The sequence below is a fragment of the Pelmatolapia mariae genome, linkage group LG14 (assembly GCF_036321145.2).
Source record: "Pelmatolapia mariae isolate MD_Pm_ZW linkage group LG14, Pm_UMD_F_2, whole genome shotgun sequence".
NCBI lineage: Eukaryota > Metazoa > Chordata > Actinopteri > Cichliformes > Cichlidae > Pelmatolapia > Pelmatolapia mariae.
This window is the reverse complement of record NC_086239.1, coordinates 15,064,051-15,091,953: the sequence shown is the minus strand read 5'-3', so window position 1 is coordinate 15,091,953 and position 27,903 is coordinate 15,064,051. Positions and strand designations below refer to the sequence as shown.

At 40.9% G+C, this 27,903-nt stretch overlaps 1 protein-coding gene across 4 annotated transcripts in view; it reads right to left on the bottom strand.

Annotated features, from left to right (window-relative positions):
- Positions 1-27,903, bottom strand: part of dscamb (Down syndrome cell adhesion molecule b) — a 133,805-nt gene that overhangs the window by 73,532 nt on the left and 32,370 nt on the right. Inside the window, exon 1 of one of the 4 annotated variants that reach the window (XM_063494343.1) lies at positions 16,560-16,674. The exons of the other annotated variants lie outside the window; for them this stretch is intronic. Within the exon in view, the coding sequence (XP_063350413.1) occupies positions 16,560-16,671 (112 nt within the window). The 5' untranslated portion in view covers positions 16,672-16,674. Of the gene's footprint in view, positions 1-16,559; positions 16,675-27,903 lie in introns of those variants that run through there. 4 annotated transcript variants of the gene reach the window in all.

The window sequence follows — 27,903 nt, the reverse complement described above, 5'->3', positions numbered from 1 at the left end:
AGCATATGTTATGACTTACAGAGCTAAAATTACTGCTGTTTATGTGAATCTGTAAATGTCAAAAAAGGGATATATGCACATATTTATGTTCAGCGGTCAGTAAGCTACAGTATATAGTCAGTATACACAATTAATATAAATCCAAAAAAAAAAAAGAGTCATCATTCAAAAGCATTTTAAAGCTGTTATATGAAGTGAATTAACTGTATTTTTTTGTCGTATACAAGAAGGAACCATCCATCAGGTAAATCACATGATGCACTCAAATTTCCTGTGGACCGTTAAGTGACCTTGTTTTTCTCAGCTGCTGCATTCAAGAAGTCAGGAATGACCTTTCAGACTCAAATGCACATGGAGTATGTCATATCACCAAATTCACGCTCAACTGGGGAAAATGGGGTTAAATGCTGGGCCATTTGAACTGTATTAAAAATAAAATCCATATTTTGTCAGAACATTTAAAGGTCACGTGTATGTGTCTGTAATCACTTTTGTTGCATGCAGGCCTGTCTCAGTGCAAGAAGCTGTTTAAATAAGGATTTTTAAAGGTTAATTGTTCCTATAATGATGGTTTAATGTGTTGGTGTATTATCAGAGATATGTGTAAATAAACTGTACCTCTTTAGGTTACACCTTAATAACAGGGGTACTCACGTACCAGAATTTACTCACGTACCGTACAGAATTTAGTTGTATGATTTAAATAAGTAAAAAATTAAAAAACTGAACATGACTGTTTCCTGTAGTAAAGCGTAACTTTACTAAAACACATTTATGAAACCTTTAAAATGAAGACGGTGAAACACATTCAGGATTGATTTAATGAGTTTGATCCCTCCCCTGTCTGCTGTTTATCTCTGATGATCTCTCTCACGTAGCTCTCTTCCTCCATCTCAGTAACTTACATCTGTTTTCTTTTGCTTTGTACTGCTTTCTTCATCTTTGCCCGCCCAAATCCCCTTTGTTCCAGGCCCCATCACTCTGCTTCTCTGTCCCCATTTCAGTCTCCATTTCTATTTATTTCTCTCACTCTTTTCGTCACCCTCTCGCCTCTCCCTCAGAGAGCAGACTTTAGGGAGTAATCCAGCCTCCCAGACAGCTGCACATCACCAGCTGTCTGAGAAAGCTGCACGCGCGCTCGCTCTCTCTCTCTCCTCTTCCTCTGTCTGCTTCTCTTCCTCCTTCCTTGCCTGCCCCCCCTCTGCCTCTCCTGGCTCATCTGAGTGTACAGATTGGGCACGGCCAGATGCAGCCCGTCACCGATGTCAGATTGTGACACAAATTACCTCTATTTGAACGGTAATGGAAGCCATTTAGTGTCAACGAATGCTTCAGTACTACACATGAAGAGGAGGATTTTACTTCAGTCTGAACTATCATCTCGTAGAGAGAAAATATGTGATTTAATATACATTATATGGCATTCATAATATTTTTTTAATGCATAAATGGAATTGGTAATGTATGGAGAACAGCGGGTCCAAGAGAGTGTATCATCAGGTTGTAACAACATGAGAAAAAGCTTTAATTTACAGTAATGTACATGACAGGATTGTAGGCAAACACTAAACACAATTGTATTGGTTAGCAACCACATAAAAACCTCATCACAAGTAACACATTCATAATTTATCATCTTACTATTGTGGCTCCATACTAAACTGTACATTTTTGTGTCTATGTTTTATGTACAGGTCCACACCTTTCATTCAACTCTAATTTAAATATGTGGGAAGAACATATAACAGGACTACTGGAGTGTATTACATTATCAGATCATTATGCTATATATTTACAGTGCAGCTATTATTCAAGACTTTTCCTGTCTCAAAATGGGCCTTCGGATGGTGGCTACACACTACACTAAACGTGATTGGCCTGATAGCAATCGACGATGGACTCTGTGTTACTGTACTTAACAGAGGAGTATGCATTTCTATTGTTATTTCAACTCATTTCATAAATAAAAAAAGTGTATTACATGACTGACTATGTGAACTCCCACCGCCAAAAAGGAAAACAAAAAAAAGTTCAAAGAAATGATGAGATGTTCGGTGATTTTCCATTAGGTTTTTAAGATTCAAGATCATGTTATTGTATTTATGGATTTGGAGACTGCACAGTGAAATAAGAGTTGTAGCACTTTGTGCCACCAAAGAATGAATCTGGTAAAAAGGAAAGACGGTGCTCCAAAATCTGGTGGTAGAGCAGTGGGTATATCTGAACCGCTTCCCAGATAGCAGCAGGCTGAACAGGCTGTGGGACTGGGGTTTAATAACCACTTGATCACTGATTTTTACTTTCCACAATAATTAGTTAACACAACTAAACACACCTTTCAGCTTTTTGTGTATTTGGAACCTGGGTTTGCTTGGATCAATGTAAATATGCCTGTCTCTAAAGGGTCAACTTCTGTTGTTTAAATGAACTATAAATAAGACAGACGTGACAGTCAACACAAAAAGGTTCAGACATTTTTCATAGTGCATGTCTGAGGTGTATTTTTTATTTCTAAAAAGTAATTTATTTGACATAATTAACTGGACTACATACTGAACTTAGAGGACAGAAACAAAGGATCGATCTGATACCAATGCAGGCTTTGGTAATACATAGGACAGTTTTCACAACATTAACCTGCACAGTAAGTGTTTTTCAGTCAAAGTGTGTTTTCATTATTTTAATCAATAATGAAGTCACACTGCAGGAACTATATTCAGTCATGTTCATGTTTACTCTTCCAACCACCATGCTGCACTTCCTGGTTTGGGCCAACTGAGAAATTTTATAGCAAAGTAAAGGCTGACTGGTTTCTGCTGTTGGCTGATTTGCTCTATGCCACAGTTTTGCTTTATTTCTTCTTCTTCTTTTTTTCTTTGTTTGTTTGTTTGGTCAGTTTACCTTTTGTGGAGAGTTGAATCAATGTGCAACACCTCGAGTTATGTGTTTAGAAATGCATCCAGCAGGCCTTATAAATAACATAGAAATACAGCCACTGTCGTGACTGTTATTTCTGTTTTGATTTGAATATTTCCATCACTGTCTTTACTGAGATTCAGGTAAAATGAGGTTAGTCAGCTTTCTCTGTGTCTCTGGTGCAAAAGCTGCTGACCCCCTGAAGTGTTTTGTACTGGCTTCATAATGCTTCATTTAATGTTTGGGATCATCTGGGTTATGAGTGAACAATGGACAGTTGTTTCATGGGAAGGGATTACAGGGGACCACATGTCCACCAAAACAATAACCTCCACAGATGATCATGAAAATCTCTCCATTAGTGCACAGCATGTGTTGCAGATTAAAGCCCTTTACATGGCATACTTTAGTCCCATGTAAACAGGATGAGCAAAATGTAATCTGGAATAATTACCTTGGTGTCTTCTATATTTTTTTTCTTTCAGATTCCTTAAATTTCACATATATATATAATAATTTCAATAATTTGACACATAGTAAGATAAGTCACAGGGCTATAATATAAAAGAAAATGTACACAGAAGACCTTTCAGTTCACATTATCCTTGCATAACTGTCCGGCAGGCCTGTGCACCGTGTCTGTCAATATCACATAGTTTATGCATTTCCCACATGAGTGCAGAGTGGACAGAGGAATGGGAAGGGGGCTGATGAAGTAAGAGCTGTGGCTCATGAGCAAGACAGAAATCGTGGTGCACAGTAAAGACTCCAAATCACACTACAAAAATCTTGGCTCGAATTTCAGTGATGGAGTCGATGGGACACAGTGGATGGGAATGATTAGAGAAATCCAGTTCCACGCAAGCTCACAACTTTTTTTTATTGTACTTAAGAAACATTGCATTACTTAAAGATTTGTTTCTAAAGTAGCTGAAAGCACAGTTACACTGTGTTTCTATTGCCACAACTTCCAGCCTAAGGATAAAAGTTCAAACATTTCAGCTACATTATAAAACAAAATCAAATTTGTGATCAGCAGCATCACAGTAAGTCCAGCTTATTTGCTTTTCTTTCATATTAAGGAATAAAACTGCCTCAGATGCACAGGCCTACAGACCGGCCAGCAGCTCCCAGTAACCACTACGGAAAAATTTTACATTTTAATGGGGGCTGTGTGAGAAAATAAAATGACATAAAAAACAAAACACAGTTACAGTCAATTATTCCTATAATTAATTTGTACTGAAATCAAATCAGATTCATATTTTTCTATTGCAAACAATAAATCAGAATTACATTTAAGTTTTATTTTGGGATTTAACACAAACCTAAAAATAATCTATAAGAATTATCACTCAGCTCTGGATATCTGTTTAGATATATGGAACATTTTGCCATTTTTTTGCCATTTTCTGCAGAAATCTTGTTCGGTGCAAGCGTGCTGCCACACGTACGCAACAACAAAGTTAGCAACTTTTGAAGCATTAAGCAGGTGAAGTGCAGCATTGAGCAGAAGTAGATTACTGCTTTAAGAATCCCTTTAAGGAATGCATTGATTAAAGTGTCAATATGACCATGCAGTTTAAGAGGAAGTGGAGCACACAAGTACATTAGTAGGAAATGTATAACCACAGGCTGAAGCTTGATTCGGTTGTGTTTTGATAGCACAGTGTTAATTTGTATTGATGACATTATACTATCCTGAAACATTTACTTACAGTATCTTGAGAGATATTACAAGATAGAAAACGATACATGGTTAGTTTACTTGCCAGTGATGCTGAAAAGTTGCTGAAGTTGATCATCTCTGTACAGGCTGTCAGTGCTGATTAGTCAAATATGATGTAACTCTGATGTTTTCTCCCAAATCTAAGCTGGTTCATTCTCAGATCGTCCCCCTCTCTCATTCTCGGTCTTTCTCACACACACATACACACACACAGCGGGGATTAGTCACTTCTCAGCGGAAACTTAAACAGACAGTCAACCACTTAACCTGCCTAATAGGAGTGATTTCCAGTGTAAGATTTCATTTAGCAACTGATGACAAGCTTTGCATTACTCCTCCCAACAGAAATAAGGAAGATAGAGACATTGTTGCCACAGAAACCTGGAACGAGACACTCCAGCATTTGCATAGAGCTTAATTTGATCTACTTGAGATTGCAACCTCCTTCCACTTGATGTAATTAAACCAAGAGATGTGACTAATTAAGTTGACGGTGAGAAACGAGAACACGGCAAAGGCGGCTGATGTACCGGCAGACGATAGTAAATATTGACAAGGGACGCTGATTGGGAGCGAACAGTATTACAGGGTGAGGACTGTAGCAATGTCAGGATAGTCATCATACACACAGATAATGTGAATGTCGTGTTGTGCACCATCCACGTTTGTGTAAATGCCGCGTGCGTGAGCAAATTATTACTAAAAACAGAATGCGATGATTTGCAAATCTCACAAACCCATAAAAACTCATTTTGAATTTGATGACAGCAGCGGGTCTCAAAAAAAAGTTGGGACTGAGCAGCGAAAGGCTGGAAAAGTAAATGGTACTAAAAGAAACAGCTGGAGATGCATAATGCAACTAATTAGGTTAAAAGACTACAGGTCTGTAACATGATGGGTATAAAGAACATCTTAGAGAGGCAGAGCTTCACAGAGGTAAAGATGAGCAGAGGTTCACCACAGAGTAAAAGAGTAAAAACTTTAAATATCTCATCAGCTACAGTGCATCATATCATCAAAAGATTCAGATAATCTGGAGAAATCTCTGTGTGCAAAGGACAAGGCTGAAAATCAATACCGGATGCTGATGATTATGTGATGGAAATCATTGCATGGTTTCAGGAACACTTCCAGAATTCGCTGTCTGAACACAGTTCAAAATAAAATCCATAAATACAGGTTAAAGTTCTGAAACTGGCAGCTTGAACATGTGGAAAGGCACCATCGCTGTAGAAAGGTATATACAGGTTTTATTAGAGTAACATGTGCTCCGATCCAGATTACAATTTTCAGGGAAGGCCTTGCATATTTACAACAGCATGACTTCATAGGAGAAGAGTTCGAACGCTGAATTGGCTTGCCTGCAGTCCAGACCTTTCACCAGTTAAAATCCTGTATCAGACAAGAGTGAGACAACATTCCTCTCCCCAAAGTCTAACAGCTGGTCTCCTCAGTTCCCAGATGTTTATGGACTGCCTCTAAAAGACATATTCAACAATCATTGGATATGTGAGACTGGCAGATTAGTCTGTGAAGCTGAAGTAAATCTATGCAAATCTTTGGAGCAAGTATAGGCAAATTTGCAGTGCTGATCAACAGCATTTTGTAAGTCCTGACGTATGAAGCCACAGTAAAGACTGGAAATCACACTACACTATGATTGTGTGTTATCTAACATTCACCTCATAAAACCCAAATCTGCTATTATGTAAACGGCTCCAACAAAGAACGAGGGCTCACAACGAGGCCGAATCTGCTAAATCACACTAGGCCATGCATGTAGCTCGAAGACGCTGTTATGACTGACTGAAAGGCTCCTGGCTGGGCAGTTTGTTAGTTTAGGGTTGCGGTTATCTCCCCCTAACAAGTGCAGCACAGAAATAAGATGGGAACAGCTCCACACCATGGTTAAATGTGACACATTCTGATTGATGTCACTGATTGAACCTGCTAGAGCAGGGACATCATATTAATTTTACACCACAGGCCACATATAAACACATTTTGATTTAAAGTGGGCCAGACCAGTGAAATTCTCCTTTCTGTCAGTTTAAAGAAGTTTAACTAGACATTTAGTCCCTGAGAGATTTTAATAAAGGATAATAAGTGCAATTTCAATAACACATCTCTGTAGTAAATAAAAGAAATCTGTCAACACGACTCTTTGGGCTTAAATTGCATGAAATAAATGTGTAAAGTTACAGAAAATGTTCTGCTAGCACATTGGCCAGACTGTCCTGTAATTATAAGACAGAATGTTTTTGATAATATCTCTGAAAATGTCCTTTTATTTAGAAAAAAAAAACACAGGACAGAACTTTTATATCATTTAATGGTATCTCTTGGTAATAACTATGGTGTAGTATGAAGGGTCATGGTGAAGGTCTTTATCAAGCTATAAAACTTGAAATGTTGTATAATGTGAAAATTCTGTTCACATTTTCCAAAGCCATCCAGTGGGCCGGATTGGTGTCTTTGCCGGCCCATTCAGGCCCTCTGGCCTTATGTTTGACACCCCCCGTGTTAGAGGATCCTCAAACGTCACACATGCACACGTGTAATCAAAGCGCATGTATATCTCATTGACAAGAATAAGCATGCGTTGTACTTTTGCACGCCTTACATTTGGTCTCATATGAGCACACTGCATGCCTTTAAATGAGAGCCTCTGAACCTGTTGCACACACTCATATGCCCGTACGAGCGACCTGCTTATTACTGTAACATTTGGCAGATGTGTTTCCCCAGATGAAATACTTGGGCCAATCTGTGCAGAGCCCAGAGGCCTCGTTCACTTCATTTAGAGCTTTTATGATGCTGCAGCAGACGGAGAGACTTTAAAAGTACATAAAAGAACAGATGTTAATATGAGCGTTGCTGGTCTGCTCCACCATGTTCTCCCTCTCTCTCTTTATATCTACAGGCTGTATGTATTTGTTTATCAACCTTCATGTGGCGTTGATCGCATTCATGTACAGCGATGTTTTCCAGAGATTCAAAAAAAAAAAAAACCTCACAAATTTATATTAACACTGCCTCTTTCAAATGAATTCAAGTGCATTATACACATGTACATTAGATATAATCGCTGAATGTGATTCATTGAGCTTCAATGGAGCCACTCAGCAAAGCAGAGCAGGCAGCACCCACGCACACTTTTACCTTTAATTGAATTTTAATCTGTGTTTGCGGTCACAAATCATGCAGCGCGGGGTAATTATCTATTAACGATAATGTTATTGGATTTACATGGAAATGCCAAGGCAGCAAACTGAACTTGTGGTGTGGTCATGAGCAGACAGTGTAATCAGCAGATGCTGCTGGCTGGGCAGTGGCTTTTGTTTCTGGAATGGTAGCTGACAGAGAGGGTTTCTCGTGTGCAGCGAGCAGATACAAGACAATGGCAACCCTGCCTCCATGCTGCCCATCTTCCTGTGATACATGTCTGTTTTTCTCTGTGTCTGCATCTCTCTGCCACCCCCTTGCTGCTCTCTCCCTCTCCGTGTCCTCCAGTGGTCTCATTAGGGCGGGACTGTGAAGGGAAGGTGAGATGGTTACTGTGACAACAGCAGAGAATGACGGACAGAGTGGCAGAGAGCACCGCGCGTGTATGCTTGTGTGTGTGCAGACGTGTATGTGTGTGTTTACAAGAAGCCTTTCAACAGTATCCATTACCATTTTAATACGTGCATTGTGCAGCATATGCCTTGCAAGCTGGTCTAGCTCAGTGGTGAAAGTTGTTTATTTTGTCTAAGAGAAGAAGAAAGAAGAAAAGAGAAGGGTGCGGTATTGCCACCAAACGTAAACAACAAAACACCATTGCATAATTGAGTAGGCCATCCATTAAAACCCTTATCTATTTCAGGGGAATTAGAATCTGCTCACTGCTCCACAGTGCCAGGAAATGATGGGCAGCACTGAGGGGCAGAGCTAAGATTAGACTGGAGTGATTGACAGGTTGATAGAGCCAACTGGAAGCCTGCCATTCCACCCTTAAGATAGTCTCCTTACAGTAATGAAGCAGAGTGAGCCAGCTCAACATGAGGGCATAAGCAGCCAAGGAGATAATGAGGAAGTTGAGGACATTTTGTGCAATCCTTCAATCTTATGTCTGTCTCACTTGGTCTAGGTCGCAGGAATCGCAATAAACAAGAGGAATGTCATTGGAGCCTCGAGACTGTGATGTCGACCTCTGACCTCAGCCTCGAGTCTCTTCGCTTGTGTGGAAAAATGAACACGCGACACACAGAAAGAAAAAAAAACAATAAAACCAAAGAAAGATGGTCTTCGCCATCTTCAGAAGTTGAAGAGACAGAGAAAACAACACAGTGGGGGGTGCGAAGTGTATCCATGTCTGCTGCCTCCTGTGGTGTGGGTGACCTTTCCGAGACCAGATAGCTCTGCAAGACTCTGATAAGACCAGCTGGGAGGTGACAAAATGCCCTTGTGGTAGAAACAATACCCACGAACACCGGGGTAAAACACACACAGGGGCAACCAGCTGTCCCAGAAGTATAGTTTGACTGAGGTCACCGGTTCTCTTTCCATTTCTGCGGAGTCTGTTTAAGGTCAAACATGGCAGTGGAGATAGAGCTGCCACTGGATACTTTATGTCTTAAAACAATGCTAAGATGCTATGCAGACAGGTACTGACTCCTTTCCTCTCATAATGATGCATTACTAATTGCTGAAACTTGGGTTAAAGGTTTCCACAAATAAAAACAAAAAGCATGCGCAGTCATCAATCAAGATGTTCACTTTGTCCAAATAAATATCATCTGCTCCTAGACATAATGCATAATTTCTGCCATTAAACTGTGTATAATACAGTGAAAAGGAATTTGCCCCTCTCCTGATGTCTTTCTGGGTTTTTTTTATATTTCTCACACTTATATATGACAAACAAATTTTAATAGTAGACAAAGATAAGCTGAGTAAATCCAAAATGCAGTTTATAAATGATCATTTCATTCATTAAACATCCTCCACTGCAACCACTGAACATCCAAGGTATGGACATTGAGGCTGTGGACAGCTACAGGTACCTTGGTGTTCATCTGAACAGCAAACTGGACTGGACTCATAACTCAGACGCCCTCTACAGGAAAGGGCAGAGCAGACTGTACCTGCTGCGGAGACTCAGGTCGTTTGGAGTGGAGGGCCCACTCCTGAAGACCTTCTATGACTCTGTGGTGGCCTCAGCCATCTTTTATGGTGTGGTCTGCTGGGGTGGCAGCATCTCTGCTGGGGACAGGAAGAGACTGAACAGGCTGATCCGAAGGGCCAGCTCTGTTCTAGGATGCCCTCTGGACCCAGTGGAGGTTGTGAGTGACAGGAGAATGGTGGCTAAGCTGTCATCCCTGCTGGACAACATCTCCCACCCCATGCATGAGACTGTGACAGCACTGAGCAGCTCCTTCAGTGGGAGACTGCGGCACCCACGGTGTGGGACGGAGAGATTTCGCAGGTCTTTCCTCCCCACTGCTGTCAGACTCCACAACAAAGACTTTAACTGATCATACACACACATCCACAAATGTGCAATAACACAAATGTGCAATAATCTTTCTGGCACCGTTGTATTTTTCACTCTGTTGTATATAGCATTTGTATTCTATTTTTATCCTATTGTATATTTTATTTTATTTTATTCTACTGTATATAGTATTCTATTTTTATTCTATTCTGTACAGTTGTGTACTGTATTTATTCTTATTTTATTTTATTCTAATTGTCCTTCATAACTTTTGCACTGTCCACTTCCTGCTGTGACAAAACAAATTTCCCACGTGTGGGACTAATAAAGGTTATCTTATCTTATCTTATTAAGCGGAACAAGCTATCCAAACCTACCTGGTCCTGTGTAAAAAAAAAAAAAAAATTACTCCCAGTTAATTAATCATAAATTAACTGTGATTAACCACATTTTATTTTTGGATAGCTGAATTCATTTTCATGAGCCACACCCAGGCCGAGGCTAAAAGATCTCAAAAAGCAACACATCATGCCCTGATGTAAAAAAACAGCTGAGCAACAAAGCCATTGACCTCTGTCAGTCTGGAAAGCCATTTTAAAGGCTTTGGGATTCAATGAACCACCTTCCCAAAAGTGGCGGACCTACCAAAATTACTCCAAGAGCAGATGGATGACCCGTCCAAGAGGTTAGGCCAGTTATGATCAGAGTTCATGATTCAACAATAAGAAAGAGACAAAAATGGGCAAAAATGGGAGAGTTCTAAGGTGAAAACCACAACTGACCAAAAACAGTACAAAGGCTTGTCTCACAATTGACAAAAAACATCTTAATGATCCCTAAGATGTCCGAGAAAATATTTGTTGACTGATGAGACAAAAGCTGAACTTTTTGGATGGTTTGAGTCCTGTTGCATTTTGCATAAAACTAACACAGCATTTCATAAAAAGAACATCATACCAGCAGTCAGATATGGTGGTTGTAGTATGATGGTCTGGGAGCTGATTTTGCTGCTTCAGGACCAGAAATGTCCCACGATCAGTTCATCCCCTGAAGCACACTTGAGTTATGCAGCAGGACAACGATCCAAAACACACCAGCAAGTCTCTCTCTGAATTGCTCACAAAACAGATATTTTAGGTTTTGGAGTGGGAGAGTTAAATTCTAGACTTAAATCAGATTCAGATTCTTTGGCATGACCTTAAATGGACTGTTTATGGACTAAAACCCTTGAATATGGCTGAAATTAAACAATTCTGTGAAGAACAGTGGGCCAAAATTCATCCAGTGATGTGAAAGACTCATTGCCGGTTATCAAACACTTGATTACAGTTCTTGCTGCCAAGGGTTGTGCAACCAGTTATTAGGTTTAGGAGGCAATCACTTTTTCACATAGGGCCAGGTAGGTTTGGATAGCTTTTTTCCCTTAATGATCAAAATCATCATTTAAAAACTGCATTGAGCAATTACTCGGGTTATCTTTGTCTAATATTTAAATTCGTTTCACGACCTGAAACATCCAAGTGTGACAAATGTGCAAACATTTAAGAAATCAGGAAGGGGGCAAATACTTTTTCACAGCACTGTATTAGTGAATACACACACACTGCACTCAGCAGTAAAAATTGAAAAGGCAGAAAATTTTAAATTAATTCCTAAGAAATGAGAATCTGGATGTGATAAGATGGCCCCAAGTAAAAGCCAAAAAGCATTTGGAGGACTTTGCTAAAAGAAATGTCCTTTTCAACATTAATTAGCTTTAGAGAATCCAACAAGAGTCAGAGAGAGTGAGAGGAGGAATGTGGAAAATGAAAGATGAAAGGGAAAGATGAGAAGGCTTGTGTGTCTGCAATAAATGGAGCAGAATATGTAAAAGCACAGCTTGTGTGACACACTGACATGCTACGCTTCCTTTTAAGCTCTGCTCTTCTGGTTTAGATACCTTCTGAACCAGCTGCACCCAAAAACGTAGCACATATGTGAACACTGTAACACACACGCGCAAGCACTGACCTTGTCTCTAGACTCTCTGAAGTCCAGAGAAGGTAACAGACTCAAATTGAATGAATGTATCCTGGCCACACATGCTGTCAGACCTACCGCTGTTGCCTCAAGAGATGGGTCTGGCCCAAATGACCAGACACACATAAAGCAACCCAAATTGAAGCAGTAGTAATCTGATTATGTAGCAGCTGTCGCAGAGTGCCATGATTTCTGTGTTCAATGTGAACACTGTAACACACATGCACGCTTCACTACACACAGTTACGCCGGTAGGACTCACGTACAGTGCAAGCACATAAGCATGTGTCCAAATAAATACTGTACACCCACATGGACAAATACAACTGCTCTCTTTTAAAATTTACAGTAGCTACAGGACCACACGTATCAACAGTTCTGATGCCGGTGATTACAGAGTTAAGACAACCAAATTCAAGAAAGAGTAAAACAATAGACGGCATTTAAGGCATCAAATGGGAATAGTTTGTCACTCAGATCTTCCACTGAATGCAAGTTACTGAAATAAAGCATGTAGATGGTAACTGCAGGTCAGACAAACTGAAAACTAACAAAGCTGCACAAGAATAACTAAGAATACCTGAAGCAGAGAAAAAAAAATGAAATGTGATCAGCGACTTGTTCCAAATCCTTTCTACACTGATTGCACTTTATAGAAAAATGCAGCAGAACTTTGTCAATAAGGATGAAACAGACTGCAGGGCTGGTCTCTTCTATTTGAATAAACAGGCACACACACTCAGAAGCAGAGCCACCACTCTACTTCTTCCCAGGCTCTTTTATCTCATCACTTCTTCAAATTTCTTTCCATATCTGAGTTAATGGGAAAAAATGGAAATGTGCCTGTCAGTCAGAGAGCCGTCGTGCTGATATCAAGAGCGAGGCTTCCCTTACCGCACTGATAAAAGCACATGATGAGACAAAGCGACTGTCAGCTGGTCAGTCTGCGGATGCAAGTCAATCAGTCAGTCAGTAGAGTGGGTCAGTCAGTTAATTAGTGAGTCAGTAGACCAGCCATGTGGCTGTATTAGTTAGTAAGCTAGCCGGCCAGCCAGTCGGTAAGTCTCTGCTTAAGTCAGTCATTTAGATGGCCAGCCAGACAGTCAATTAGAGTCAATATGTTAATCAGTGACTGCTGTCAGTCAGCCAGTCGGCGTGATAATGATGAACCACCAGCTCATGAAGGATAATGACAGCCAGTCTCACTCAGCCAGATGTTTCTTTATAGCTTGTTTTAATGTGATAACATGTGAACAGATCCAGCCCACTGAAACTGTCAACTGGGAATAAAGCTAGAAAGGCTGACAGATAAATAATCTCGTTTCACCTATAAAACAAAACAAAACAAAACAAAAAAAGATTTACACTGAAAGGATAGAGGAAGAAATCTGGGTTGACCCTGTTAACACAGGAGCTAAAAGTCACCATTCCCCCTGCAAGCCAGACTAACAGATCAAGAATTAGCAAGCAGATGGAAACAGTTTGCTCTTGTCTAGTGTGAGTGTTTTCTGTTACAGCGGGGGGAGGAGGGAGGGTGCGGGGACAGACTGCATAATGCTGAGAAAGAGAGAGGAGAGTGGCAATGCGAGGGAGGCCTCTCTGATCACATCCACGCTGCACATCAAAAATCAGAGGAAGAAAACGCTCACTTTCATCATCTGAGAACCGTTTGCTGAGGGGAATTGCAGTTTGTCGTTGTCTTTGACTACGACTGGGAAATTGTGTCTGTCGCGTTCGTGTGTGCGCCTGTGTGTTTGCGTGCATGCGTATGGTTGTTCATGTAGGTGTGTGCGTCTACGCCTGTGTGTGTGTGTTTAAGATGACACAGGGGGTGGTCGCACTTACAAACAGAATGGCATATGGTGCCTTGCTTTTTGGCAATCACGAGTGACAAGTGAGGAGGGGAATCAACAGTGAATGCCGGGTGTGCTGAGGGGTCGCGGGTAGCAATGGGAGGGGCTTGCTTAATGATCTCATCTGCGTTTGTGTACTTGAGTGTGTCTGTGTGTGCGTGTCTGCTCTTAGCCCTAGGCAATACAGTGCTCCTTTATGTAGATGAATGTGGAACAGGTCTCGCCATTTAACAGTGTTATATAAATACATTATAACAATACTGAGCAGGAGCTCAGCACAGAGCGGCTCTCAACACAATGTCAACAGTTGCCTCAGGGCACGTTTTTCTTCCTTACTGCGTTCAGATCGCAAGATGAAAATCTTTCACGCAGGCTCACAACCCCTCACCCTCTCCATCTTCCACTGCCACCCTAACACGCAAACACCCTCCTTCCTACGGTGCTAATTGTGGGTCCCATAAGGACGCAATGTGCGGGAGGGGCCCTGGGAGATTTGTCCAATTTGTTGGCTGGTGTCTTCTGGGTTAGGAAATGATTGACTAACGAGCACCATGCTCCTCATCGAACCAATTCACCCTGTTAGTTACCGTTTGTCATTTGTGTCTAATTACGATTTGAATTGTCTCCAGCAAATCCTGGAACAGACGCAAATATAAATTTGGGTTTCTACCAAGCGTGAAAATGCAAAAGGTGACAATCACTGATTTGTCTTACACCTGGGTGTCTTATGGTGTGATTCAACAAGGTGAATTCCCCAATCTAATGCTACAAGAGGCTCTGTTTTGCATCAGCCCCCACTCCTATTGCAAATGAGAGCGTCCAACCTTGCAGTCCAGCTAGTCTACTCGGACAGCTGGGCCGCCATATTTAATGTGGCACATGTCAACGTCAGCTTAAAAAAATGGACCAAAAAAGGATTTTCTTTAAAAATTGGACGGGTGAGATTTTATTTTGATAATGCTGATAATACTATTAACTTTTTAATTGCTGGGAAACATACATGTGTTGATATGTGCTTCTAGCAGAAACCACAGTAAAAGCTTCTAAGTATTTGCATGCTCATTATTCTTCTCTGGGTCTCATCCACAGTGCGTTTTTGTCCCGTCTTCCTCACCTTACCCTGTACCAGTCAAAGCAGATGGCTGCCCCTCCCTGAGCCTGGTTCTACCAAATGTTTCTTCCTGCTAAACAGTAGTTTTTCCTTCCCACTGTCACCAAGTGCTTGCTTAAAGGGGATCATCTGATTGTTGAGGTTTACTCTGCATTGTAGTTTTTTTTTAATCTCACAACATAAACCACCCTGAGGCAACTGTTATAGGGATTTGGTGCTATATAAATAAAATTTAATTTCATTTAACTGCACTGAGGTTGGCAAAAACTATAAACTTTAAACCTGGCTCAGCTTTTGCTGCAACACAGCAACTGTAGATTAAGGGAACCATCTTAGCTTTAAAGGCGGTGTATAGTCAAACTTTCCAAGGTTTCCTGTGTGTTAAGTGTTAACAAGTGGCAGTAACTTCCTAGCACTGCAGCTGGACCCTAAATACTGACTGTATTCTCCTCTGGACAGAAATGATGGTGAGCAGCAGCACATCTGCATTTAAAGTAAAGAGACAAAAGGATAGCTCTGAAAAAAGCTATGTTTGTGAGGTATTTTGTGGAAAACGGTTAAGAGATTTTATTCAACTGTGGGGTTGTCTATTAACTCGTTAGAAAAATACAGGACCTTTAATTAGCATGGACTATAACCCTCTGTTCGGTCCAGCAGGGTTCTGTAATGCACAGAGAATTATATTAGCTAGCGTTAGCGGAATGACAGCTATTGTGAACCGTGATGTGCATGGCCGCCATGCTGATTGCTGCCTAACTGTACATGGCCCAAGCCTCCTGGATAATAGGAGACTATTTTTAGAACAGCGGAGAGAGGGAAGTGGGAGAGGGACCGAGAGAACATATAGGGCTGAAATAGAGAGGGAGAAAAGGAGGTGAGAGAGAAAAGTGAGATTGCATTGACAATCATGCAACACTGAAGTAGCGCGGAGAAGACAGGAAAATGTTATGGGCAACCAAGCAACTAATAAGCTTGAACCTCAGCACTATGCATAATGCGACAGCTCATTACCGCCCAATTAGGCATTACAATGCCTTGCTTACTGAGGTTTATTGATGCAAATCAACCAGGAAAAGATACCCCGGTGCCAAAAAAACAGGAGGTGAAATTGGATGAGAATTTGTCGAAAGTACGGGCTCTGTGGCAGTTCAATCAATTTACAAAGTCTCTGTGGGGGAGGTCATCCAAATTAGAATGTGATTCTGACAATATGGAGCTGATTTTTTTCATCATCTCATTATCAAACCGCTGAGGTTTTCTGTGATATTATGATGACCCTTTTCACAGCATACAGCCACGCACTCGGTTTCCAATAATGTAATTAATTACACCATCTGTCTGGTACGCAATTACTTGGCATGCAACACCCCTCTTCAGATGTAAAAATATCTTAACATAGTTGCAAATCATGTCACGCCTTCTCAAACATTCCCAAACATGCATGCACAAACCCACCCTTGGAGTGACATGGAGAAGCTGAATGTTCCCTCCTACAGGTCTGCAGACAGCCACCAGGACGCTTTAATTTCTTTATTTTCTTCTGGACTTCTAATTCCCCTCCTCCCATATGCCGCCTACATGGATTATCACATGCTACTAAACTCAGTCGGGATCTGGCATGAGGTAATTACTTTAATACTGTGTCGGGAGGGGTGAGGTTGGGGGGGGTGTTATGCACTGATAAGCTGCATCCCTGTTAAAGTTTTCTAATATGTTGCCACTCAAATATGGCAAAAACATGGTTGAGTCAAGACTTCATATGCAGTTGGTGCAATGCAATTGGTCAGGTCAGTGGTTCTCAGATTAGTGCCTGGGAACCCCATTTTCAATGGGTGTGCAAACTAGTAAAATATTTTCTACAAATTACATGTTTTCGATATTAAACGTTTTCAGATCATTTAAGGTTGTTGCAAATGTTTCTTTCCAGTAAGGGCTCATTGGCTTTAAGCATGTGCAAACTAGGGCTGCCACAAACGATTATTTTGATAGTCGACTAGTCACCGATTATTTTTGCGATTAGTCGACTAATCAGGTCATGCATCCATTGGACGTAAAATGTACAGCTTATTGCACCAGCATGCATCTGCTCTTATATAACTATCATTAGCTTACAGCTTTAAGTGTTTCAGGTATGTGCTAACTAAAAATAAAGACAAGATGATAGTTTATTAAATTTTAATGAAATTTGCAGATTGTTTAGGTGAAGTTTAATAAACTCAGCCGTCTGCTCCTTGCTATCTAAAATATAACAGGACACCGGAGTAAATTCTCGAGCATCTCACACTTCTGATAATCAGTTGTCTGCTTGACGTTTATTCAGCTGTGTAAAAACTATAACTTTAATCTCAGCCAAACCGATTTACTCAGGAACAAATAAAATACTAAAAAAAGCCAAACAATAACATTTTAAGTTATCTAAGTGACTTATATATCACTTTTAACCTGAGTAGCGAAAGACGGCGGTGGGTTTGAAAACGATTTGCCGGGAGTCCGGTGTTCTCACGGGCTCTAGTGAGCCTTGCCCCCGGCTAGCTATCGAGCTAGTGGGTAACAGACGTCTCCGAAAACGTCGGAGCGCTTTTGAAAATATGTGGTGTCTTGATAAACTGAGCAGATATTTGAGGTTTACACAGCTACATTCTCGCCTGAAAATATGTTAAACGTTTATTTTGTGACCCAGAAAGAATAATAAGAGTAATATTAAAACTAACTAGCTGCCGCCATTGTTGGAAACTGAGCTGGGCTGCGCTATGAATTCTGGGATAGAGCTACTTCTTCTTCTTCGGGGTTTAACGGCAGCTGGCATCCTTGTACATGCAGTGCTGCCATCTTCTGTTTCAGTCCGTTATTACACTCTTAAATCCTACTACTTATTCCTGCGGCTTTTGTGGTCTTACAAAGCTTCAAACGACGCGTCGACTATTAAATCAGTCGTCGACGATCGTGACTAGTCGACTAATCGTGGCAGCCCTAGTGCAAACTGAGACATATTTTCATTTGGAGGTTTTGCTCATGAGCCTACAGCTGCATTTGGTTCTAGACTGGTTTATCGTAGCTGTATAAGGTGTAGAGTATCAACTGTAGAAGAGTAAAAACACCAATGTGGGAACAAAAGAAGATTGAATGATACATGATAGGCTTTAATTCGTGTAATATGTATATTTTGATGTCTACTGTGTGTTATATTGCTCCAATATTACCAGCAATTCCAGCCAGATCCAAAAAGCCAGGTGTTTTCTATCAACTCCTTTTTAAATTAAGAAATGTTGCATCCATGTTGGCTTGTCCACGTTGCTCCCTGCTGATGTGTGGCCTCAACACAAACTGCAACTGTCTGCATTTAAATAATTTAACAGTCAATTACTCCAGTCATGTTTATGAGAGTGCAATAATACAGTTGTTTAAACGGAGCGGTCGCATTCACTCTCACTAAAGCTAGCTGTGGAGGGATCTGGCTGTCTTTGCTACATCATTTCGAGGAGAGGGAGACAAAGCAAGGAAAAAAACAGTCTCCATTTTGTTTCTTTCCCAAGGACAGAGAGGAAGGAAGACACTTGCACAGAAATTCTCCCCAAATACGTCCAGTTCAATGAGAGATTTTGCCAGTCAGTCACACACATACATACACACGATGCACATAGGCAGTAATAAGCACAGACATTCAATATCCACACTGACAAAGAAAGCACAAACACACACACAAACACACACACACTCTGCCTGGGCCGACTAATATTCACGCGTGTCAGGTGGAACGGTCCATTCAGGGTGAGAACAGAGGGGTGCGTGTGTGTGCACAGGTCCTGCCTGGTAGCGTTTAATGGACCAGTGGTGTAGTCCGATAAAGGGCAGCCATCTATCTGCACCCACCCAGTCAACTCTGACACGGTTTCCACGGAAACGCCACCCGCGGGAGCCAGAAAGGGAGGGTGAGACCTTGAGGGAGCATATTCTCCTGTGCTGTCAGACTGCCAGGAGGAAGGAGACCAGGGATGGAGTGATAGAGGGACGGAGGAGTGGAGGGAGAGCAGAAGGAGAGACAGAGGAGGGGTGCACCAGCCGCCTCACAAGGGTTAACTTTAATCAGACCTGACACACACACACCCCAGGAAAAAAGAGTGACAAATGCAACCAGAATCACATACTTACACAGATACACTTGCACAGGGAGAGGCGTCACACAGAGACTGTGTTCATAAATGGCATATGGCAGACATAGAGCATGCATATGTATGTGCGTGTGGATGTCATGTTCCCGCAGATGAGTATACTGCAAAATGTGCAGCTAATAGAAAAGCAACACTTCCTGTTTCATTGTGAGATCGTTCTCTATCACTTCTCCGCACTTTGTGAGTGACAGAAAAAGCCTCAGATTCAAAGGAGTAAGATAGCATTGCCGTCCCATAGCCAGGTCAGTGTCATCTCCAATTATATCACAAATTAACAACTTTATCATTCATCATGTGAATTGTGTCAGGTATTTGTGCAGCCTGATTCACTTCCAAAGTACAGACAAAGTGTCAAACCTCAATATGTTTTTGCAGAAACCAAAAGATGGCTATAAAGTATAAGCTAACAAAACTACCACTATAGCTCCTTTGAAACATTGCTTCATCCTGCTTTAGAGAAACTTTAACCCCTCAGAAAAGTGATATGCTGTAACTACATTTTCCAGGTAGTAGATTATCAAATGAATTTTGCTTCGTTTCAGAGCTTCTGTAATAAATTAGCCAGAAGGATATAATAACAGGTTTGGCTCAAACTGCATGTAATGCAAACAAGAAACAATAAATACCTAAGAAACGAGCAATGGTAGATGTTTTAGATAGTTTGTGAAACAGAGAAAAACTCTTTCTTATTTATTTATGCAAATTGTTCATGTTAAATAAGACTGGAATGTCAATCCTCTTCTTCTAATATTTTGAACCATGATTTAATCAATAATAAAGGTCATGATCTACTCAGTCATTACCAGCACTTACGAAAGTTAATAATAATAATAATAATAATAATAAAGAGCAAAAATCTGCTAATGGAAAAAATGCACACTTTTGTTTAGCCTATTGTGATCTCATTACTTTACATGCTTTAGTGCAGTTTTCTGTTAAACAGCAAATTTGCCATTCTGAAGTCATTATCATCATTACTACAAATCCACACTACATAAAAACCAGTCTACACAGCACTAAACTACAGTGAACCACACTGTCCCACAGCCGCTAGCACCAATTAGAAGGTGTAATCTCTGCACATCTATCTGCCAGGAGGCCTGGGCACAAACACTGAGAAAAGAGAAAGCGGGAGAGGAGGAGGAGAAAATAACCATTATTATTAGCAGGGCTGTCTGTACTGAAGGCCTGATCACCTTCTTTGCACACGCTCAGATTTCTGGGCTTTCTGCAGTCTGAGGACACACACATACCTCCTGTTAGGAAAGCTATTGTTGTAGACTTTTCCATAATACATCCACATATCCCTCAACAACAAAATGCCACTAGTGCTGATGAATCTTAAAATCACATACGGGACGTGAGGGGGGGCAGATTTGTTGGTCTAGTGCCTCTGTGAGACAGATGGTGAAAAAGACTCTGTGCCAGGAAGCCTTTAGGAATCAGGTGAAGTAATACAAAGAGTTCACATTTACTGGATGTAGAAGCACACGAGTCTTGGGTTCACATCCTGTTTGTAGCTGTTATTTAAAGGCAGTTTTATTTAGTATTATCAATATTATTATTACATTTAAGCACCTTCCACAAACTAAACCACACACCAGAAGCTTGTCTATCATTTTATGGGTTTCCTGATAAGGCGTGGCGGTGGCCACACAACTAACCTTCTGGAAACTTCTAAGATTTTACATGCAATTGTTCACGCAACCACAAGAGGCTATGTGGGCATCTGCCGTTTTAACCCCCTTATGAAAAGACCAGTGTTGATTTTTTTCTGGTGAAGTTGGGCAGCTTTTGGCATACTGTAATTGGGAAGTTGTAAAAAAGCAGGATTTTTTTGTTTTTTATATCCTTCTGTGTAATGCCGTCATCCTCCTTCTGCTCGTCTGCTGATTACAGTCTGTGTAGTGTCTAGCAGTGTAACACTGACTTAATGTTATTTTGGCTGAGCAGAGCCACTGCAGCGACCCAAATGTCCATATACTATAATCTAATCTAAGATGATTCTGGCTCCGGATTGGCTAATCCAACACCACTCTTCCTAATCTGATGTCTAATAGATGACATCTGGACAAGATGACATAAAATAGAAAAAAAAAAAAAAAAAAAACACACAGGAGGCAATCTGAGTGACTTGTTTGTGAACAATAATCCCGCCTGTACAGTATGTTTAATCACGTAAGCATTAGTTTAGCTACATGTTTACCACAAAGAGAGACAGACAAACATCTTTTCTTTGAGACAAAGCTTACAATGACGCTCTGATCTCGACCTTTTAATGATGTGCTTTCAACCAAAATCCAATGACATGATTTTTTTTCACTTTTATTGAAACATTTTAAACTGATAACTGAACCGGTTACACGCTTTAGCTCAGAGTTTTAGAAGTAAATAATGAAACGGTAAATAATGAAATACCTAATAAATAGTTAAAACGAGCTCGTCATGCTCACCTTTTTCTAGACAGCATGTGTCTTCCCTGCATTCACACCTCTCCCTAAAAAGAAATGAATAAGTACAGAGTCTATTTCTGCTGGTGTCAACACGTTCCTTTGAGTGTATAATGGATCAAATCATCAATAATCAATTGAATCTGTCACCTAGCGGAGGGAGCCCCCCTCGCTCTGACTGCCCATTTTTCTTCTGTCCACTCTGGAGGTGTGATACAAACCCCGAGTGGATGTTCTGTGTCTTTTTCCAAGCTGCGGGAGACCTTCTCAAAGAGCATAGCAACAGACCTGTCTACCCTGTAAAAATAGGATTGGCTTCTGTGAAGCCGACTCGACGCCACAGATACAACACACACACACGCACACACACACACACTTCACTTCATTGATTATGCGCCCAAGCCCCCTCAGAGCCCAGCTTTACAAGTGATGTCTTCCCCTCTTCGCCTTGCTTGCTCTCCTTATAGCCCACATTTTCATCCTCTCGCTCAGATTTTGAGTCATTTACCTGCAACCACATCAATATTTTAACCTTTCTGGATGCGGAGACTTCCATTATTTTTTCCTTTTGTATATTTCTATTGTTTCCTCTGGATAATGAAATGTTAATGTTAGATGGGAATGAGAGACAGACTATAAACACACAGCGAAGACAAAACAGTGGGAGCCATGTTGCAGAAACCGTGAAAACTGAGGCCATCTTCATAGGCAGATTCTTTCTATTTAAATGTACACTTTATTGTATGCAGTCAGACTAATGCTGCTAACGTTATTAACTAATTTGGCAATAATACATTTTTTGAAATCAACAGATATCATGAAAAAAGCTAAACCAGTTTCACCTTCATAAGTTTAAGCTGCACTGTGGTTTAGAGCCGATTTAAAACACATTAGTGATCATTTTTGATTCATTTTAGGCATTCCTCGCCGTCTACAGTGCTGATGCTGTGAAGAAACAAAGCTACACCATATTGCACCAAAGGACTCTCCCAATATCTGTTAAATTGAGCAATTATTAACTTGGAGGCAAAATATTATTTACATCCTGTTACTTGTTGCTTATTCATCTTCAGATTGAGCCACTACAGATACGGTGGCTCTAAATTTTAGGCGGTACATCAAGTGATTTTCACAAATTATGCCAGAAAAGGGGAAAAATATGTAAACATTTCATACCCGAGAGTGTTTCATCCCATTATTTAGATATTATAGGCCTCTGCGAATCAGGGTCTGCACACTGTAGCATACAGATATTTCACACCAGCTTTCAGCAGCTGTCTATTAGAGTCCGATAACGCAGAGAGAGGTATAAAATGCAGGTGGTGGGGCAGCGGAGTCTGAGCAAACAAATACCCTAAGAGGTTGGGCAGATGTATTGAAAGCTGTTGAGTGATGTGTTTTTTCTTTATTGCAGTGCACACTGTTGACCGAGACAGAAGGAAACAAGGATATGGAGCAAAGAGAGAAAAAGGGAGACGAGTAAGGTGTTTTAGCTTGGCCAGAATGTGTTCATGAGGGTGTTACCCAGAAAAAGACCAGACTGCACTGTATACGTGGCTCACAGATTATGGCTTTGACAACACCTTCCTTCTTTTATTTTAATTTTTTTTCTTGAGTAGAATATTAAAAATGTATTGGTTTAAGAAAATTTCCAAAAATCAAAAGAAATTAAACCTAATCTCTGATTTAAGAGTTTTTGAAATGCGCACATTTTCTTTAAATGTACTCTCTTTTTCAAACAATATGTTCTCATTAATGGTTTCTCGCTACATCTATTTGGGCAACTCAGATTATGGGTTATCCTGGATTATGCAAAGGACCCTATGCACAAACACTTATCAGTTTCATTTCTTTGTCCTCCCAATGATATTCATGCCAAATCCCACAGCGCCATATCTTTGCTCACAGCTGGCAAGTGTAACTAAAGGATTATGCAAGCAGCTTCTACAAGCAAATAGATTTCTCTCTACTTCAGAGGAAACTGCTAGTTATGCAGCGCCTATCTGTCCGCCAGGCATGCACAAAAACATGTCTCCCCTTTTTCATTTTTTTCCCACTTGTTTTAACAGAGGGAGATGGAGAGAGGAGAGAAGAGCAAGAACGGGAAAGTAAACAAAACGAGCGTTGAACCAGAAGGCTGTTAGCGTATAGGCACAGCCATTTTGTATTGTACGGCTGGCTGTACCGTAAACCACAGGCGTGCACACCTTTGGATTTAATGGAATATGGCTGCTAAAACAATAGAAGGCTGAACTTTGCGTGAACTGGATTTGCATTAAAGCACATGATTAGACAAGGCGCTGCCTCCGCCTAACAAGCCAATTAACATATGCCACTGGATAAACACTGATTGTCCACTTAGCTTCTCAGACTGAGCCCCAGCTCATGACTGATGCCTCGTAGCAGCAGCGCTGTTGGAAACATACGACACGAGGCTCCAGCTATTTGCTGTATGCAAATATTTGGAAGGTTTATTTCCCCATAAAGCTCTTGGCTCAACTCTAGCCTATGACGGCAATTTCTGATTGTCTGCATGGCCTCCCCACCGTCCCTGCGGGAAATGTGTATTAATTAGCATCGATCTGGAGGAAGAAAACACAGAGCAGATTGGGGCAGGTCCAAGGCCATCACAGATGCAGAGGCTTACTTGAAATAAGGCATTGTACATTTTAAGCAGCTAGCTGTCATCCCCACCCAAAGCAGAGCACAATAAGTGAAGCATTAATGTTATTGTGTGCTAAATTAACTCAATCAACAATATACACCTTTTTTAACCTAGATATCGGTGAGCATGTTTTGCGGAGACATCCAGACTTTTTGTGCCTTCCTCAGGCACTTTCTAATATACTGTAAATACAGTCAGAGTGCTGACCTAAGCTCCATCAGCTTTTGGACCATTTTTCTTCGATAATGTCCTAAAAGCCATAATGTAAATGTTTCTCGATCAGCAGCAATCAAATGCCCCGAGATGCATTCCATATCTTCTTGCTGAGGAGGCAAGGCCTCTTTGAGCCATTAGACTCCAAACAGCTGTGAAGGCCTCGTTATGTGCACAGCAGTGTATCACTGGACTCTCACAGAGAGCTCTAATATCTAATTTATTTTTTAAAGATGCATCTATCAGATGATGTGCAGCAAACTCAGTTTAGGATTATGCTACTCTTTTTTTTTCTTTTCCTCCTCGCTTCCTTTGTCTGTCTCCGTCTTTAAAATCTGTGCGTGAACACATTTTGTTCTTTTAACCTAAACTCTGCAAAGGTTCAGTCTCTGCCATTTTCACTGATTATATCTGAGCTTCTTCTTAAAATAAAGCTCTTATATTATGGTAATCAGTCAGGGGACAACAGGAGCAAAGAGCTGTAAATCACTGACAAGCCTTATAGATACAGCAATAAATCATAAAGCAAAGGAAATAATAAAACACTTACCTTTTGAACCTATTTAAAGCTGAAATTCATTAATCGTGAATTAAGAGAAATTCATCTGTTTTGATAACCGATGCATCATTTATCAAAGCGCATGTCAAGCGACTGCAAACGATCTTGACACTTAGACTTTCTCGGTTGTGCAGATTCTTTATTGCTTCTTAAATTAAACCTTAAAGTAAAGTGCACATCTTTGAGTTTTAGACAGTTGGATGGATAAAAACAATATTTGAATAGACCGGTGTTTGGGACTTTGGTCTTAGGGGCATTATAATAATTTATGCACTGGCCTTATATGGGGAGACATAGCTACTGCCTCTAAATATATATGAGATTTCTCAGTCAGAGTAGTTGGATAAACTTAAATGTTACATTGTTAAACAATTTCCAAAGCTCCTTTTCAGAGAACATGGAATTTTCTCAGCCAGCTGCAAAAAAGAAACCCAAGAACCATTTTATCTACAGTATGTTTCCATTTTTCAGAGACAAAAGACAAAGGAAAGGAAAGGAAAGGAAAGGAAAGGAAAGGAAAGGAAAGTTTGCTGGAAGAAATAGACAACAATTACACTTGCCCTAGGAGGCCGAGGGAACCTGACCACGTTGCTATGGAAACTCAAGTACAGCAGAAAGTAACACGAAAATCAATTCAGATTGAGCTTATCTCTCCTCTCTCTCTTTCCTTTCTCATTTCGCAAGGGCTACAAAGCATGCTTCCACTCTGAATCACATTTTTAACTATTGCTGGGCTGATGCAGCACTAATCAGAACAAACACAAAGACTTTCCTTTCATTCGACCCTTAAATGGGAGGGAAAAAAATGTGGATTATAGGATCCAGAAAAATGCTTCTTCAAACGCACACCTTAGAAACTGTATGAAAGAAAGATGCAGGCGTGAATGTGCTGCGACACAACACAAATCACCCTCTGTCTCAGGCGCTCATTCTTGTGCTTTCTCTCCTTTCTCTCCATCCTCTTCACTCGCTCCCTCAAAGGGGCAACAGCAGCTGTACGCAGGTGATAAGCGTGTGCGGCGATGGGCGCTCGGCTGTGATAGGCTGGCTCAACTCCTACGCTGATGTGAAGATTACAGGCTGCGTCTGTCAAAAGGCCACTCTGCCCGTGGTTGTCACCTCGTGACGTCACTGCTGCGAATGACAGTTTGACTGGCCACATACACGCACAGCGCCATTAATGCTTCAATACGACGCGTCCTCTCAGGTTTAAGAACCTCTTGTACAAGAAGTCCCCCACATATCTCAAAATCATTAATTCAGTGCAGTAATATCACAGGAAGCTTAATTATAAATGTTTTTGTCTGCTTTTAATCGCACACAGACACACAGCTAGCACACAGTGAGGACATAGCAGACCCGCTGTTTTCACCACAGCCACTTAGCAGCAGTCCACCGGGAGTTTGGGTGTTTGGATCTTAGTCACTGGCTCCACAATGGCAAGGTGAGGTCAAAGACAGGCCACGAGTATACCGAGTGTGTGATTGTCTGTGTGTGTCTAAGTGTTGTTCTCAAGGCTCATGCCAAAGAAGAGGCAAGAGGAAAGAAAACAAGCCTTGAAGAAAAATAATGATGCTTGATGCCTCATACATCAAGGAAAAGATGGAGGGTCACCTTGCTGTGAAGTCAGCTGGTCATTTACTTGTGATGGATTCAATCTGGAGAGCGATTTGTCCATTTGTCACCAGTGAAGTCAACTCAAACTTGCACGATGCGCTAAAACTGTGCAGTAATTGGACATTTCAGGTGTTCGGGGAATGGCTAAAGCAAAGCTGTATCAGAAGAAAAGTGATCAGTTATAGCTGCTTGGCACCAAAGAGAACATATGCAAATGGAGGTCATTTGAGTTGCATTAAAAAAAGAACAGTACAGCGACTAACAGTGATAAAAATGACGATAGTATATTTGTTGCACTAGTCCCAAACACTGATTAATGTTCAAGCCACCAATCAGCTCAATCGGGTTCATTTTCTTTTATTACTTGGCAAAAGAGTTTAAAGTTTGCGCTTTTAAAATATTCTGATGATATTAGCAGGCTTCACCAGGTCACTGTATTAAGGGTTTGGGGTAGGATTAGTTTCACATCTTCACCTGTATTGGGGAAAATGGAAATCCTATAACAGAAAAAGTCTGGGGCTAAAATGCATGCAACAACATGTAATAGTTTCTAAAACTATGTTTGTTTAGCGCGTGGCAAAAATGCATCCTAACGCTAGCCCAGGTGAACGTGAACAGGTCAACGCTTGAGGAGACACAGCAAAGAAAAGAAAAAGAAACAAAGTCTAGTCAAATTTGATCTACCCGAGAGGGAAATTCTGCCTCCCAGACACTGATTCTTATTTTCCATAATGCAACTCAATGGCAATCCTGCCTGGTCAGTGCACGTGTCTTTCAAGTCCCAAGCATTTTACAGAGGCTGTCCGGTAACATTTGTAGCAACTAAACCTGAGCTGAGATAACACGGAGAGCTCCCAGAGCTCTGTAACTCGGGAAGATGCAGTAGTGTTTTCACAAGCTATAGCTGGATGTTAAGACGAACTTATACATCCACACAGTGTTTGGTTGTAAAATTAGATCCCTCTCTCCGACTCTCTGATTGGTGTCCACTGCAGGTGTTCTGAAACCATGATCATGTCTAATCAGTGTTACAGATGCCCAGCATGGGGCCCACGGGCTCCCAGGCACTGTGTGAAAGTTTAAAGAGGCTCAATGTGATTTACTGTATTTTTCCAGATTTACCACC